General features: G+C 36.7%; 1 protein-coding gene across 1 annotated transcript in view; it reads left to right on the forward strand.

The window, feature by feature from the left end:
* The window catches only part of LOC106082071 (voltage-dependent calcium channel subunit alpha-2/delta-3), a 51,189-nt gene that overhangs the window by 29,912 nt on the left and 2,440 nt on the right, over positions 1–18,837 (forward strand). The window contains exons 6-12 of the mRNA XM_059365014.1: positions 22–192; positions 5,121–5,198; positions 5,255–5,777; positions 11,041–11,546; positions 11,608–11,850; positions 16,405–16,498; positions 16,570–16,997. Of these exons, the coding sequence (XP_059220997.1) occupies positions 22–192; positions 5,121–5,198; positions 5,255–5,777; positions 11,041–11,546; positions 11,608–11,850; positions 16,405–16,498; positions 16,570–16,997 (2,043 nt within the window). The remainder of the gene's footprint in view (positions 1–21; positions 193–5,120; positions 5,199–5,254; positions 5,778–11,040; positions 11,547–11,607; positions 11,851–16,404; positions 16,499–16,569; positions 16,998–18,837) is intronic.

Genomic DNA, 18,837 nt, shown 5'->3' on the forward strand with positions numbered 1-18,837 from the left:
TTTATTTTCTATTTTTTCCAGTATAAACCCGAAGAGAATTCAACAAATGCCCGTCTAATGATAGCGGTGGGTGTACCGGCATTCGATCGTTCCTATACAAAACCTAATGCGACAAAACATGCTCGCTTACTGGGTGTGGCTGGTACCGATGTGCCCGTTGAGGATATTGACAAATTAACTTTGCCTTATAAGGTAAGAAGTAGTAGAGCAGGTCAATGAAAAATAATTTGCAATGTCAAAAATCTCCCAACAAAGATGTATGAGATATACATATACTTATCGAAACCTATCGATAATCTAGCATATCGATGCTCATGTGATAATTTAGAAAATTTTAATTATCGAAACTATTATCGAAACCTGTTTTATATTAGCACAGTATAGGTTACTGAATAGAGTTCAAGCCCAAGTTGCACTCAATAGATATCGATATAATTCGATAGCATCCTATAAGACGTACTTTTCACCAGATCGTTCTTTAAGGAAACAGTGCTATTATGTGAAAATTTAATATGCTGTGCTTTATTTTAGAAGTATGTAGTGCAAATCGCTATTTATCACAAGATATCGATAACTATCCATAAATCTTTGAATAAAACTCTATTAAAAACATTTGACTTGCACTGGATAGGACTAAAATTTAACACAGCAATAATCACGACGGAGGCCACCGTAGCTCAAAGGTTAGCATGACCGCCTATGCCGCTGAACGCCTGGGTTTGAATCCTAGCGACACCATCAGAAAAAATTTTCAGCGGTGGTTTTCCCTCCTAATGCTGGCAACATATGTGAGGTACTATGCCATGTAAAATTTTCATTCCAAAGAGGTGTCGCACTGCGGCACGCCGTTCTGACTCGGCTATAAAAGGAGGCCCCTTAATATGAGCTTAAACTTGAATCGGACTGCACACATTGATATGTGAGAAGTTTTCCCCTGTTCCTTAATGGGATGTTCACGGGCAAAATTTGCATTTGAAGGAGCCGTATAAGGCTAGTCGGTAGATCGCTTTACACAGGAGCTATGTCATATTATTGACCGATTTGGACCATGTAGGCAATTGTAGTAACCCCAATTACATAAATGAATGTTTATGGATATTTTTCTAAATTTTCACAATAACAAAGCTAATAAAGAAGAGCTAACTAGAAAAAAGCAAAGATAACTTCTGAATTTCTTTTTTGCTCGATTGATAAAAATGGGTATTTTGCAATAATCAAAAATTCGAAGTTAACGATTGCCAAAAAGTCTACATTTTGCTGTAATTGAAAAGTTTTCTATTAATATTCACGCTGAAAGTTATATGGGGATTCCCACTTATCGAAAATGGCCGATAACAAAAAATTTATGTATCGATATATTTTGATAAGAAACAAATCGATAATTATAAAAAATTCTATCATTGAAACCGGATTAAAGATCCATGAAAAACTTAAATGTGGATTCCATCTTGTCGAAAATTGTCAATAAAACATTTAATAATATTTTCCATTAAAACATATGAAAAAAAATCGATTATTAGCGACAATTGAAAATTCCACAATTCAGATCATTACAAAATAAACAAAATGCTGTTTTATTTTACTTACTTTGATTACACATTGATCGGCAGGAAAAATTGGAAAAAAACAAATTGTTGTCTGATGTTCTTAAATTTATCGAATTAAATCGATTACCAAAAATCGATATTTCGCTATGGTTGCTAAATCGTATATTATTATCCACACAAAACTTCTAACGCGGATTCCTAAATTTCGAAAATATCGATTAAAAAAGGGCAAAATTTTTCGATAATTCCGAGCTTGAAGCTATTTATGCAAATTTCATTATGGCCAAATAAACAGTAATTTGCAATAATTGGTCATCCAATTAATATTTAACAAATAGAAAATACCCGATAACCCAAAACCGTTATTTTGATTTAATTGCTAGATCAATTCAATAAAAGTAATTTTTGGAAATAACGATAATGCAGTTTGGACACAAAAAATTGGGTTATTATATAGCTTTACCAATATTCACTGTAGTGAAAACTCAAAAAAAGTTCAATAACAATAATCGATATTTCATGGGAATTTAAGGGAAATCGAAAAAAAATCGTCAACATTTTTTTCGAATTTGATGATTAAAAATCGATCATTTGTTATGCTTGTATAGTCTTCTCTTAAGATTACAACAGAAATGAATCGTCTATTTATCGATAGCAAAATAACGATATTTTTCGATAACAGTCGAAATTTTTACGAAGTTAGTTTTTGAAAATAGGTTTTTAGCTATATAAGTTTCGTCAAACATTTGCAAAGTTTGCTTTATTAATCGAAAATTATCGATTAGAGAAAATTGCAGGAAATAATAAAGGTTATCGAAAATTTTCTTTGAAATGTTTTCCCATTTCAAGTTTTTTGCCTGTTAGGGCAAAGATCCTTAAATTTTACAATTTTTGCTTGTTTCTCTTTCGAGACGTCATTGAGCACGTCTCGAGATTTTTTCTTTGCAAATGGAAAAGGAAAGCCAGAGATAACAACACACACCAATATGCCTTTCGTCTTTGGTTAGAAGACTTTTCAACTATATTTGGTGTGATGGCTTCAAGGGCCGTGTGTTGGTGTGGTGCATTTGAAACACATAAAAAAAGCAAAAACGCCTCTATGATACAATTACCACATTAACCACGCTCGACAACCTTGTCTATTAGCTGTACTATTTCCAAATGCATGTGTTTTTGTGTAATGACAGACTTTTTTTCTGCGACAATTACACTACTTCCGTGGTACACATGATTCTGTGCATCTGTTGGAAGTTGATGTACAGTGAAGTAATGGCTTCGAATGTTTAACCTATTTCACTTTCTCGATAGTGACAATCTAATAATTATAATCAAAAATGGTCGAAGTTCTAAAATTGATATTTTCGATATTGAAGGATGAAATAGAATTAAGGTTTTTTACTAACGATAATTGTTGATATTTAAAAACAACTTTTGGAAAATAGTGTTTTCATCTTTAAAAGTTTGGCAAAAAAATTGCAATATTTTTTTTATCGAAAATTATCAACAAGGCAAAAGTTGAAAATAATAAATCACTCTTATCGAAAATTTTGTCGAACAAAAAATTTTATTCTATAAATAATTTAAACAAAAAAATCTATTTCATTTATCGAAATGATAGCGAAAAAATCGATAACTGCTAAATTTATCGATGTTCTAAAATTGTTACTTTCTGATATTTGAAAAGATGAATACTGTTTTTTCAAGAAGAAAAAGAATGCAGATTTTTTTGACTTACCAAAAACGTTCAATAAATTCAATACTTTTGCGATGACAGTAGGTGAGACAAAACCATCCAAATTTAAACAGTTGTAAAGCCAACTAAAAAAATAGAAAAACGGATTTTTAGATATAATTAAGGTGTTATGCCACTTTTCGATAATTTTCGATAACTACAACACACTATATATTTCGTGATAACCGTAAAATAATATTTTTTATCGATTATGTTATAGCGAACTGCAACTACAACAAACTATATTTGGCGATAACTATAAACAAATATATATTTTTTATCGGTTATGTTATAGCAAACTTATTAATATTTTCCAACTTAACTTCCCATATCGAAACTTTTCGATAAACCTAAATTCAATAACTTGCGATATTTGAAAATTATAATTGCTGTGTTTTATTTTAGTCCTATCCAGTGCAGGTCTGGATATAGAATATCAGTACAAAGTTAGTCTGGATATGTATCGATATCATGCAATAACTGGTAATAATAACCGATAAATGGTATCGTAATTTGCATTTGAATGATCATAGACAAATTTGAATTTGCAATCAACAAACAAACAAAATATATATTTTCCATTAAGAGAACATTTAAACAATTTTTAAATAAAACAGGACCCATTCAATTGAAGTTATAGGAGTAAATCGGATTTTATCCGTATATCCAATTTCTGTCTACTGCAACTACCAAATTTTCCATGAACACTCCATAAAGGAACAGGGAATACTTCTCTCATATCAATGAGTACAGTTCGATTAACGTTTAAGCTCAATGATAAGGGGCCTCCTTTTTTATGCCGTGTACAAATGGCGTGCCGCATAGCGACACCATTTGCTAGAGAAGTTTTAACATTGCAGGATAGCTCACAAATATGCATTAGTAAGGGGATGGGCGCCCCGGTAGCCGAGTTGGTAGCGTGCTTTGATAAACAGTGCAGGGGTTGTGGGTTCGATTCCCGCCAGAAGCCTTGGTCTGTCGCTACTATGGTATCACAATGGACTTAAAATTGTCTAAGTGAGTCTGTAAAGGACTGCCACTCTTACCTAACCTAACATAACCCTAGTAAGGGGATAACCACCGCTGAACATTTTTCGGCGTCATAGGCGGACATGCTAACCTCTGCGTCACTGTGGCCTCCAATTTCTGTCACCATCAAAAAAATCGATAAATATCGATAATATAGGTGTAGCTTAAACAGATCTCTCTATAATTTTAACAAAAAAAATTGATCTGAAAATCGATGTTTTATCCCACCACAAACATTTTCGACAACCAAAATCTTTTCAATTATTGAGAAATATCGATTTTTTGTCATCGAAACTTTTTATGCTGGTTCTATTCTGAATATTTTTGAATTATTTATTATAATTCGAAAAAAAATGCAACCCACTTATTGATATTTTCGATAACAAAAAATTTATAATTGTTCAATTGCGTTTATTTTCTCAGATCTTATTTGTATGTTTTTCAATGGCTTAAACCCGCCTAAATCTAACTTTTAAAATTTTCAACACTTTGTTCAATGGTTTTGTGGTGAAAATGTTTTGATATGGGAATGGAGGCGGACTCTCGCCCATAACCCAGTTTTCAGAAGCGCCAGATTTTTAAAATGCATTTAAAGAATTGAGTGAAATATGATTTGCAACTTTGTTAACCAGAAATCGGAATATGGTAAAAGAATTTGGAATATTCAACATTTTTTTCTATTGTAGAAATAAGACATAAACCTTCGATAAAATTTGGATTTTTGGTTTCCCTCAATGACATTTGCCAACTATATGACATTACAAATATGCTACCCTTTAAAGAATATTCTAATAATGTCTCTTTTTTTCCAGCTGGGTGTCAATGGCTACTCTTTTGTTGTGTCCAACAATGGCTATGTGTTGCTGCATCCAGATCTAAGACCCATAGGCGTAAGTAGTCTAAACCTTTGAAATACAGACTGGTCATTAAATGCTCTTCCCTTTAGTACAACGGTGTGATGAATCCCAATTACAACAGCATTGACTTTACCGAAGTTGAACAACTCTCCGAGGACAATTTACCGCGGCGGCCTGGAAACCTAATTTTAAATTTACGCGAACGTTTGGTTCACAATGAGACTGGCGAGTTGGTGGGTGTTAGCGTCAAACTACACTATGATAAAATGCGTCGGGTAACCGATCAACAGCAGGATTATTTCTTTGCCCCCCTACCCAATACTCCATTCAGTTTGGGCATTGTCCTGCCAAGTACCTATGGCAAGACATGGATTAAAGTCGGCGATGAAGTCTTGAAGAATATTCACATGAAAGTGAACATTTCGGATTTCTTTGCGGGCGATAATTGGAAAGTCCATCCCGATTGGGTATATTGTAAATACCATTATCTAGAGGGGCATGAATTCAAGACACCCGAAGATGAGCTGAGACATTTCCTCAAGAAAATGGTACAACCCGATTGGGGTTGGTATGAACAATATGAAGATGATATGGAGGATGGCAATTCGAATGGTAAGTTGTAGTGCGAAGAAAATAATTAGGTTTAAAAGATAGTTTGTAGATATTAGAATAGAAGCATGGTTTTTAGGATAGAAAATTCTTGCACCACTTTAGGATTTTATTTTTCTTAGAAAACATTTTCAAGAAATTTCGTCTTAGAGACAATTTTATAAAAATGTATTTCTAAAGCTTTGTCTTAAGAAAATTTTTATTAATTTTTTTTTAATTTTGTCCAAAACGTAATTAAAATAATAAAAAAATCTCTTAAATTATAACTCTATAGATTTGTAATTGATTTTTTTTTAATTTTATTTATAAAAATTTTGAATTGCAATTATGTCTTTAGAAAAAATTTCATTGAAATAAGTAAACATTAGGTTAAGAGAAAAGTTCATTAAAATTTTACCTTTAAATAATTTCATTAAACTTTTTTCCAAATTTTGCCTTTTTATAATATTTCACTCAAATTTGGCATTTAGACAAAACAAAATTTGTCTTGAACATATTTTTTGAAATAAGTACAAATTACTTCAAAACAAGATATTATTTTTAAATTTCCTAAAAATAAGTAAAAATTTCTTTAAAATAGGACTTATTCAAATTTTGCCTTTGGAGACAATTTCATTGAATTTTTTTCTTTAAAGAGTGTTTAATTGAAATTTTTATATATAAAACAATTTCATTAAGATTAGAAAAGTTTTCTTATTGCCTTTGGCGGAAATTATTTCGATATTTCGACTTTTGAAAATTTTTATTGAAATTTTGTCTTAAGATAAAATATCATTAAAATTAGTTACTAATTCTTAAAAATTAGTTCATTACTAAAATTAGACTTAGACTTTTACTTTTCTGGTACATTCAGTCCTTATAGCCAACAGATGGTATCAAATAGCCGAAGTGTATACTAAACCTTCTCTGTACGTTAGAGCATTCCGCCATTTGAGATACAGGTTCTTAAATTCTAAACTCGCTGAAAAATATTTTTTGGCTCGTAACATTAGCCGAACCGAAGGTCACAGAAGCGCAGGGGTTAGCATGTCCGGCCAGGTTATGTTTTATAACTGCTACTATCACTACAAACATACCACTACCACTATATGCCTGCCTCTATAAACATACCGCATTCACTATGAACATACCACTATTTCTATAAACCTGCGACTATCACTACAAAACTACCGCTTTCACTATAAACCTGTCACTATTACTATACATCTACCACACTATAACCCTACCACTATCACTATACACCCACCACTACCACCATAAACCCACTACTAACACTATAAACCTACCACTGTCACTATGAACCCACGACTATTCCTACCACTGTCACTATAAACCCACCACTATCACTATAAACCTACCGCTATCACTATAAACCTAGCTTTAAACCTACCACTACAAACCTACCACTATAAAGCTACCAATATAAACCTACCCCTATAAATCCACCACTATAAATCTACCACGATGAAACTATAAACTTTGTTTTCATACCTTCCACTTTAAACATACTCCTATAAACCGACCACTATAAACCTAACACTACGGTACGAATCTCAGACAAAATTTTTGTTCATACCTACCACTACAAATTTAACACTACGCTACATATCTCGCACAAAAATTTTTTTCATACCTATCACAACAAGCCTACCACTACGCTACATATCTCGGACAACATTTTTTTCACTTTACTACTATAAGCCCACCACTACACAGCTACCACTACAGACCTTACACTACGCTTCAAATCTCGGACAAAATTTTTTCATATCTACCACTATAAACCTACCTCTTTAAACCTATCACTACAAACCTAGCGCTACGTTACAAATCTCGAACAATAATTTTTCTTCATACCTACAACTATAAACCTACCATTATAAACCAACCACTACAAACATACCACTTTTAATCTACCACTATAACCCTACGTCTAAAAACCAAACACTATATACTTACCACCATAAACCTACCACTATAAACCTACCACTATAAACCTACAACTATAAACCTACCACCAAAAACCTACCACCAAAAATCTACCACCATAAACCTACCACTATAAACCTACCACTTTAAACCTACCACTATAAACTTACCACTAAAAACCCACCGCTATAAACCTACCACTATAAACCTACCACTATAAACCTACCACTTTAAACCTACTTCTATATAACTACCATATAAAACTACTACTATAAACCTACCATTCTAAGCCCACCACTATAAACCTACAACTTTAACTTACCACTATAAACCTACCACTATAAACCTACCACTATATACCTACCACTATAAATCTACCAATATATACCTACCACTATAAATACACCACTATGAACCTACCACCATAAACCTAACACTATAAATCAAGCAATATAAACCTACCACTATAAACCTACCGCTATGCCACTTAAAACCTACCACTATGAACCTAACACTATAAACCTACCACTAAAAACCTACCACCATAAACCTACCCCTTTATACCTACCACTAGAAACATACCACTGTAAACCAACCAATATAAACCCACCACTATAAACCTACCACGCAACCCTTCATACCAATGCAATCCGAGTTAAGAAAATGGGAGAGTTGAGTATTTGACACAGTGAAACGAAGAGGCTGGCGGAAGAAGAATACAAATTTGACATGATCATTCCGTTAAGGAATAGCAGAGATACTTCTTTCGTATCAATAAGTCTTGTCTGTTTCAAATTAAGGGACCTTCTTTTGATTGTCAAGTCCAAACGGCGTGCCGCTGAGCGAAACCACTAAGTAGAGAAGTTTTACACGGTTTTCCGTCCATTTTCTTTTTTGTAAATACTCGAATCGATGAGAGTACAGCATCAATGGGGGATTATCCCTAGGATACTTATTTCGGTATTAGGCCTTCTAAATTGCCATCAGCTGTGTGGTGTTCCTAAACAATTTCTCAGTCCACCGTAGCACAGAGGTTAGCATGTCCGCCTATGACGCTGAACGCCTGGGTTCAGCGAATCCTGGCAGGCATATCAGAAAATTTTTCAGCGGTGGTTATGCCCTCCTAATGCTGGCGACATTTGTGAGGTACTTTGCCATGTAGAAACTTCTCCCCAAAGAGGTGACGATCTGCGGCAAGCTGTTCGAACTCGGCTATAAAAAGGAGGTCCTCTAAGATTGAGCTTAAAATTGTATCGAACAGCAAGCATTAATTGTGAGAAGTTTGCCCCAAATTTGCATTTGCAAACATTTCCTCGAAGGAACAGCTATTATGGTTATACCGCCAATAACCGGTCGCTAGAGCCTCATCTGAGTAAAATAGGTTCCAACACTAGTCGGCGAGGTTGACAATTATGTAGGAGTGACTATTAATTATGCTTCACTACACCTTGGAACCCAAACGGTTCCGTCTTAATACCTCGCAAATGTTGTCAGCACCGCTGAAATTTCTGTTTGGTGTTCTTGCCAGGATTTCAACTCAGGCGTTTAGCGTCAAAGGTGGACATGGTAATCTCTACGCCATGGGGACCCCCAGACAAGATAAATATTGAGGTATTATAAGAAGGGATGGGTACAATCTTCGGTTTTAAAGTGGCACTCATAAGATATAAGCAGCATGACTTATCCGTTCGGCTACAGAAACTGTGTGCAGGTTATGTGGGGGCGATAAGTCTTGGGAGAACCTCCTATGCTTATGTCCGGTTTTAACGATAGAAAGATCCTACATATTGAAATCGGGCATTATAGCAGACTTAACCAACTTAAGGTTATAGAATGGTAATCAATTAAGGCTTATTTGAAGAATTTCTAACATAGGCTTTTCGATATTTTCTTTTTGAAGATTGTTATGTGTAGAATGTACAAGGAGCTGATCACTCACTGGCTTAGGCTATGCCCGCAAGGAATCCACCATCTTCTTCAACTTACTCTAAATTTACCTGATATCTTTAGAAGAAACTCGTTTATAAACTGCTTTATTTTAACCACCTAAACATTTTTCAATTACTATTAAATAAGTACAGTATGCACCCTTAGAAATCTGCACCCTTAGAAATCCGACAAATTTAAGGATCTAGATTATTTTAATATGAAACAACTGTATGCTTTTAAGAGCAGATTAAAACCAATCACACTTGTTAAGACCTACGATTTTGTTTTTTTTAATCCTCCGCAATCTTTCCAAATTAATTTTTAGTTATATGAGACCTATGTATAATCTTGAGAGCACCTGTTATCAATAGCAGACTATATATCCATATACCAAAACAATACTATTATCTATCCGAATGACTTTATGTACACTTAGTTGCGATATGAATACACTTCTAGAACAATTGGTTGGCAAGGAGATGAGAGCCTCTAATGTAGTGAGGCCCTATAGTAAATCACCATTAAAGTCTTAATGAGGAATCCAAAACCAGAGATTAGGAATACAAAACTAGGTACAACTTTTTTCTGCTGATGTAATTTTTGTAGTTTTCTAAGTGGCAAATATTTGAAGAAAACTACAAAAATTTTACATCTTTCAAACTAATCTCTTGGTTTAGGATATTTTAGGTAGTGCATCTTAGATGAAAGTAGGTAAAAATTCAGCTAGTGAAGGAATTGAATAACTAAAACTAATTTCCTATTTCATTTCTTGAGCAGCCTGATCATTTTGTTTTTGAAGAAGAAAAAGTCTTCTAAGAATGAAGAAGAAGGGTTTGATTTGATGAAATTGTTAAATTGTAATTATACTCTCCACCATAGGATGGAAGATACATCAAGTTAATCATTACTTTAATAATACCTGGTAATATGGAAACTTCAAAGTATATTGTAACAATTTTCTTTATAGTTGATGATCGATGTCCGTCCGTCTATCTGTCAAAAGTACTCAAACTTTCATATGCTTCCACTTTATGAATATCAAGCATGGTTCACATTGATCCCCAAGCCTGTATAGCTCCCATACAAACTGATATTCCAATGGATTCTTTGACTAGCCTCAGAGTTTGATCACCTATAGTTAGGGGAAAGGGATTACATGTTTCATATAGACTTCTATTCTAAATTCCAATATCGACATCTAGTATGGTCTAAATGTGTTCATATAAAAAATTCCTCTATAGAAGTTGTTCAACTCAACAATCCTTGGTGGAGAGTACATAATAATCGGCTTAGCCGAACTTTTAACTTTTTTTCCTCCAAAAATTTATTTTGCTTTCTTTTTTTCTGCCTTAATTTAATATTTTTATTAAATTCAAAACTCTTGTTTCAAATTCCTTTTTGTTTGCAGCAAATTGTAGTCGCACCAATTTAGATGAGGATGCCTATTATTGCAACAAGGAATTGGTACAATTACTGATCTTCGATGCCAAGGTCACTTACTCCAGTTATGGCGTTTGGAAGTTCAAAAATGAGGAGGAGAAATCTTTAATCGAACGTTTTGGTGCAAGTCAACGTTTTGTGGCCACCATGAGTGGTTTAACACGTTGGCAATTCATCTATGCTGAGGATGAGGGTTATAATGAACGTGAATTTGGTGATTATCATACAAAGGCTATTGATGAGACTTGGTATCGCAGTGCCATATTGCAACATCATTCGGAGTTAACCGAAACTTTTGTGTATTCGGTGAAACATGCTGCCGATCCCAATGAGCATAAAAGCCCTCAGGTAACAGCTTCACATGCAATTTTCCCAAGAGATGGTGGTAAAGAGGCTCCAGCATGTGTGGTAGGTTTTCAGTTTTCCTATGCGTTGATGTATGAACGTTTCTACAATATCACCAGTAATGATAATGTAAGTATTGAAGCTATAATATTTGGATAATTAACTTCTTTATATTTTCTTTTCTGTTTAGTGCAATGGCTGTATAAAGACCTGTAACAGCGATGAAAAGGAATGCTATGTCATCGATAACAATGGCTATATTATCTTGGCCCACAATCCCAATCATACAGGCATTTTCTTTGGAGAATATCATGCTGAAATTATGCAAGCCATGGTCCAAGCCAAATATTTCAAGGAAATTATTGTCTATGATTATCAATCGCTGTGCCCCAATAGCACGGACAGACATAGTGATGCAAATATAATTCTAAATGTAAGTAAAACAGACCGCAGGAATTCTAATGAGGAATGGTGTAAAAGCTTAGTTTCGATAAATAACAGTTTCGATCTATATTGCCAAAGTAAAGAGGAAAAAGAAGGCCACCGTAGCGCAGAGGTTAGCATGTCCGCCTATGACGCTGAACGCCTGGGTTCGAATCCTGGCGAGACCATCAGAAAAAATGTTCAGAGAGAGAATTCCATAACTGTGAGATAAGACTGTTATTGAGGACGAGAGTTGAGCGTTATGATTAGTCTTTTATGGTAGAGTGAGGTAGAATTTTTGTTGTTATTGTTGTAATAGAATACTACATTTCTTCCTTTCATCTGCTGGGTTCTGCTAAGTATACAACTACCCAGCGAACCAAATGTCTGACAAATCTGAACAAATTCTGAAGGCTTCCGACAAGATCTTACCGAGTTCATTCCGAATTCTGTTCGACATTCTGAGGGAATATTTGTTCCAAAAATTTTGAAAGAATTCTGAACGCAGTCTGACCATCTTTTGTATACCCAAGACCGCCGAAGGATTGTGGGTATAAAAACCCATTTTGTCATTCCGTTTGCAACATATCGAAATACCCAGCGAAAATCAACGGTATCGGGCGGGGAGTCTCAGTGAGAGGCCGAGCGGTACCGTCTCTCGCACAAATACTGAGTGCCTATGATGCTCAACATGAGAAGGCGAGTTATTGACGTCTTTCAATAAGCATTGGCTACCAGGTTCCCGCGGCGATCGGTCCTTTGGACCGGAACGAATTTGCTCACCTACGGAGCTTGACGAGAATCGCCACCTCCATATGAAAATGTGGCTACAACAACAACGACCTACCCATTTCCTTCCATCTATCTGTCTGTCTGTTGAAATCACGCTACATAGATAGGCTAAGTTTGAAGATGGGCTATATCGGACTACATCTTGATGTAGCGCCCATATAAACCGATCTGCCGATTTAAAGTCTAAAGTCTCAGGCCCATAAAAGCCACATTTATTAACCGATTTTGCTGAAATATAATATAGCTGCCACATAGTCCGATCTCTCGATTTAAGGTCTTCGGCCCATAAAAGGGGCTGCCAAAAAGACCAATATTGAACCAAAATTGAACAGTGACTTGTATTTATTAGACAACTCAATGTCCGTGGCGAAATTGATCCAAATCGGATCATATTTGGATAAAGCTGCTATGGTTGCATAAATAATGCAATTTCACTGGATTTTGACGAAAAGCGGTCCCGAGATAGTGGTTATCCAAAGGTCGGCTCGGACGAACTTAATGCATTTTTACTTTTTTTTAATTTTCTTCCGACAGTTTGAACGAAATTCTGAACTATATCTGCACTATCTGGCGAATTCTAAACGATCTCTGAACGGCCTGTCGTATGGTTTTTTCTTAAATTTTTTTCCAATAGTTCGCAAGGGATGCTGAACGACGTCTGAACTCCGTGTCGGATGTTTTTGTCTTTTTTGTGCTTGTTTTTTTCACATGTTAATTTGTTTGAACCGTAAGCAATTTTTTTTTTACCGGTAGAAATTTTTTCCCCACAGTTTGGAAGGAATCTGAACATCTGTCTGAAATCGATGTCGAATGTTTTTGTCTTTTTTGCATATTTTTGTTGTTTGTTATGTTTTGTTAACTTTTCAGTCAGTGAAGTACTATCCCATGTAAAAACTTCTCCCCAGAGAGGTGTAAGCGCGCCGTTCGGACTTAGCTAAAAAATTAGATCCTTAATGAAATGTTTAAGAGCAAATTTCCAATTTGAACCGTCGGAAAACACATTCGAACTCTATAAGAATTCTTTCAGAATTCGGTTGGAATTCGATTAAACAATTTGAAATGTACATCCGAATTTTAAAAAATGTTATTCCAGAATTCGGTCAGAAATTGGTAAGACAAGTCCGAAAACACACCCGTAGTCATTAAGACTCATCATCAGAATTCAGTCAAAAGTGTTAATGACAGCACTTCCGAATTTCCCATAATTTTGGAACAGAATTCTATAAGAGTTCTATCAGAAACATCAGATTTCCCTCCGACATTAAGTTCCGAAGTATTGCCAACCAGAGTCCAGAGGGATCTGGTCTTAAGTCGAGCAGGATTGGCTGAGCAGTCGAACAGGTAGCGTGTGTTGTGTGCTCCCAGGCCACAATAGTGACATACATCTAACACGCTGACGTCAATCCTAACCCTGTAGGAGTTGAGGAGGCTGCATCTGCCGGAACGCAATAGAGCCAGAACTACTCTGTTTTACCGAGTCAGGCTAACTTCTTCAGGTACCCGGTAGCTATTCACCGTTTCTGCCACTTTATCTGCGTGAACGCTATCTAGAACCGCCTGAAACGCTGCTTTATTCAGTGTTTCTCTCTTGTACCGTTGAACCTCATGCTCTAGATCTGCCCTGATATCTGTGGGCAGTGAATGCCTGTCGACAAATATATTTCTGTGAGTGTCATGAAAATGGAAAATGATTAACTCATGTGACGAGTATATCTCTAGCCTTATGCCGGACTCCGTTATCAACGGTAACGGCTTAAAGCCCACCCTGTGTCTCCCCTGGAGATTAATTCCACCTCGGAACTACTTTCGCATTACTTCGGAGTGGACCCCGTATCTAGTGATTATCCATATCATCTTCGTTGTGTCTACATCCAGACCTCCGCATTGATACTCTAGTCCGTTGCATCCAGCTCTATCTTGTTCCTGCGCAGTACTTTTCGGCGTATCTCATTACCTCCCCCAATACTTCTTGTCTTCCAGCATCCTCTAGACTATTATACCAGGCGAAACGTCAGCAATGGCGGTCTCCAATTCCCAGCGTCTTTTAACTCAGCGCTCGCAGTGGAGGAATGTGTGATCCACAACTACAAAAAAAATATTAAATGTCGAATGTTCCTGAAACCAGTGGATATATTGTAGACCTCAAGCAGAGTTTTTGTAGAGATTTTTGAGCACTACCCAGCAATTTGGAATACCAAGGTGACCACGCTAACACCTCCGCTTTAACCATTCCAAATCTCAAGGAGATATCTGTACCCGTTCTTACACGGTATACATACAACTGCCTGCTCCGGGAAATTGAGCCGCACTTAGGGTATTCGAACAGCTGGTATAAAGGAAGAGGGTGATGCGTTAATGATGTCTCGGAATTTCTTCTCGGCAACAAGCACTTTCAAGGGGGATGGCACTTCATTGAAGCAGCGATTGGCGTAATATCTGAAGCCGACCCAATCGGCCTTCTTCTGATTGAAATGCTATCAAGTCGGGTGGTCGGTCTATCGTAAGAATTATGGGGAGGTGGTCTGATCCCAAAGAAATGACGGCCTGCCATGATACGTCACTCAGGAGATCAGGGGATGCAATGGAAAAATCTAGCGAGCTGCTGCATCTCCTCGTAATCCTATTGGGGGCATCCTCATTCACCTTGCAAAATTTAGAGCTTTCAATCTGCTCTGCCAAAGCTTTGCCCCGCCGGTCGTTACTTTGGGGAGAATGCCATGAAACATGGGGTCACAAGTCCGACGACGACGACGCTTGTGACCCACTGATCTCTATGTTCGCACAGCACCTTGCAACATATTCAGTGTGACTAAACTCCAGTAGTGACGTTAGGTCAGAGCAAAATCGGAAATGTACCTACTCCATACACCTCACCGACCGATGATGGAGGCGGTACGTTACCACTGCGATTTGCACTGCCCAGAGGCTGGTTAGAAAACGCTGTCAACTTTTCATACGCAATGTGGAACGGGCACATGTTAACACCGACCAGAAGTGTGCAAAGAAAGCACTGCGGCATGTGCCTCTCCCATGACATAAAAAGAACGAATACGTACACTGAGGTGGCAGCCACTGGCCGATGAAGGCTTTCATCGGGTCAACCCGGTACCGGCTGTCATGTCTATGGTGTGAGAGTTGTTAATTTGCCCATGAACATTTCATTAAGGAACAGGGGCAAACTTCTAACATACCAATGACTCCTGTCCGATTCAAGTTGTAAGCTCAATGATAAGGGCCGAGTCTGATCCGGAGAAGTTTTTAGATGGCTGCTATACCAAATGGTACAGTACCTCCAAAATGTCGCCAGCATTAGGAGGGGATAACCACCGCTGAAAATGTTAATGATGTTCTCGGCAGGATTCGAACCCAAGCGTTCAGCGTCATAGGCGGACATGCTAACCTCTGCACTACGGTGACCGGTGAGAGTTAAGTTTTGTAATTAGCTTTTTAGGGTGATACGTTACTTGGAGGGTGAGAGAAATATATAAAATGGTAAAAATTCACGGCTATGGTGGATTGCAAAGTCTTTGCCCTTGATAGTGGAATATGATACATAGAACCAGGAATTTGGAGCGGATTGGAGCGTAGCATGACTGAAGCATAATGAGGGGCGTAGTGGATGGAGCGGGATTGAGATTACATGCCATTCCACTCAGCATAGAAAAAATGTCACTCCCTCTCCGACCCGGCTCCCAACTTGCTCCGAAGCCCTGCCTAAAACACAGAAATTTGCAAAAATTTAAGATTTTTATTTTTTTTTTCTTCTATAAAGCCTGTGCAATTTTTAAATATGGCCTGGAAATGGTTCGTAGCCAAGCTCTTCTGGCAATACAGTCGTATACAATGGTGGGTTCAAGGAGCTCCATGTAAGTTTTTTCTTTACAATTTATTCTATTTCGATATTCTAAAATTTCTCTGTGACTCTTTTGTGTTTTAGATCTCGACTATGATGAAAATGGTGAATTAGATTACAGCAACATCAACGAACCCTATATGGAAATAAAACCCAAAGGCGATGCCGATGGCGATGAAAAAGAGCACATTTTCCATGAACCACCACCCGAACCGGTATATGTTCCTTGTGATAAGATAACCCGCTTATACACCATGGATCCTGTGGAAGTGCAAAAAGAGAATGATTTTCGAGATCCCATTTACAATAGTCGACCGTTTCATGTTAAGAAAATACCCAATTCCAATTTGTTGCTAATTGTCATAGATGTACTAAAGCCATCCAAGGGTAATGTGGATTTGTCTGTGGAACCTCAAATGGTGGAGTATGATACTGAATTTCCCTGTTATAAACTCAATATGAGTTTCTTTACAAGACGACGCATAGAGGAATGTTTTACGGAAGATGAAAATGTAAGTTATAAGTAAATAAAAAAAAATCATAGCCAACATATATTAATCCTGTTTGCGTACTTTAAAAAACAAACAGCAAAAATTTTCCACTTAAAATTGGCAGGAGAGTAAGCACACCCTTTACTTTCTTTTGATAGTTGTTTGAATTAAACAGCTGGTTTTCATAAAACAGCTGTTCGATGCTGCAAACTTGTGCTGGGAAAAAACCTCCAGTAAAAATTTGCAAGCCATTTACCAAACTCTCAAATTTTGCAATTACTAAACTCTCAAATTTTACTCGCTCTCACGCGAACGACTTCCAGTAACAATTTGAGCAAATTTGCACAAATTTTTGAGTACTCCAACACACTTTATATAAGGTCTGATCCAGTAGAATTTATCAGGAAAGTAAGAACATTTTTTACTCTCTTTTGCTATTTGCTGCATATTTCTGCTGGGAAAAAAACTTTCAGTAGAAATTTGCAAGCATTCATTAACCAAACTCTCAACATTTTACTCCCTCCCACGCACCGTTATTTTCTGCTGGCAAATAAAGCATGCGAATGACTAAACTGACTAGCTCAGTCCAAATATAGATTGAAGGTCACAATATTGAAAAATTGGCACATGAAGAGATCTTGTACAGCAGGCGCCAGTTGATGGTTTGTTGTGATAATCTTAGATTCCACAGGAATTCCTTTGTGTGCCGAATCTTGGGAACCCACCACCATGGATTCAGCTAAAAGTTTATACAAACTTAATTTTCCAGCACGGGATAACTATGAGCACCACATAGGCTGAACTTTTGGGCTCCGATCTATGTGGTGTCTCAGTTAGAGGACGGGTGGCAGCGGCTTTTGCATTAATACTGGATGCCCATAATGATTCATATGGCAAGGCGAGTTATTGGCGCCTTTATATAACCAATGGCCAATATGTTCCCGCGGCGATCGACCCTTTGATCCGGAACGAGCTTGCTCACCTATAAGAGCCAGACGAAGATCGCCAACTCCACATATAGGCATGTGGCTACAACAACAACAAACTAAAAAAAAAAAACTGCAAAACTTTGGTCAAATTGGACAAAAATTGCGCCTTCCAGGGGCTCGAGAATTCAAATCGAGAGATCGGTTTATATGGGAGCTATATCAGGTTATAGACCGATTTTGACCGTACTTGGCACAGTTGTTGGAAGTCATACCAGAACACTATCTGCAAAATTTTGGTCAAATTGGACAAAAATTGCGGCTTCCAGGGGCTCGAGAATTCAATTCGAGAGATCGTATAAAAGGAAGCTATACCAGTTTGTAGACTAATTTGGACCGTACTTGGCACTGTGGTTGGAAGTCATAACAGAACAATATCTCCATAATTTTAGCCAAATCTGACAAAAATTGCAGCTTCCAGGGGCTCAAGAAGTCAAATCTGGAGATCTGTTTATATGGGAGCTATATCCAATTCTGAACCGACATGGTCCATTTGCAATCCCCAACATCAATAGTTATTGGGTTGCCCAAAAAGTAATTGCGGATTTTTTATATAGTCACAATTGACAAATTTTTTCACAGCTTGTGACTCTGTTATTGCATTCTTTCTGTCAGTTATCAGCTGTTACTTTTAGCTTGCTTTAGAAAAAAAGTGTAAAAAAAGTATATTTGATTAAAGTTCATTCTAAGCTTTATTAAAAATGCATTTACTTTCTTTTAAAAAATCCGCAATTAATTTTTGGGCAATAGTATCTGTGCAAAATTTCAAGCGTCTAACTTAATGCGTTGGACCGCTGTCGCGATTTTGACAGACGAACGGACATGGCTAGATCGAATCAGAATGTCGAAACGATCAAAAATATATATAAAGGGTG

This window comes from Stomoxys calcitrans, chromosome 3, assembly GCF_963082655.1.
Source record: "Stomoxys calcitrans chromosome 3, idStoCalc2.1, whole genome shotgun sequence".
NCBI classification, from domain to species: domain Eukaryota; kingdom Metazoa; phylum Arthropoda; class Insecta; order Diptera; family Muscidae; genus Stomoxys; species Stomoxys calcitrans.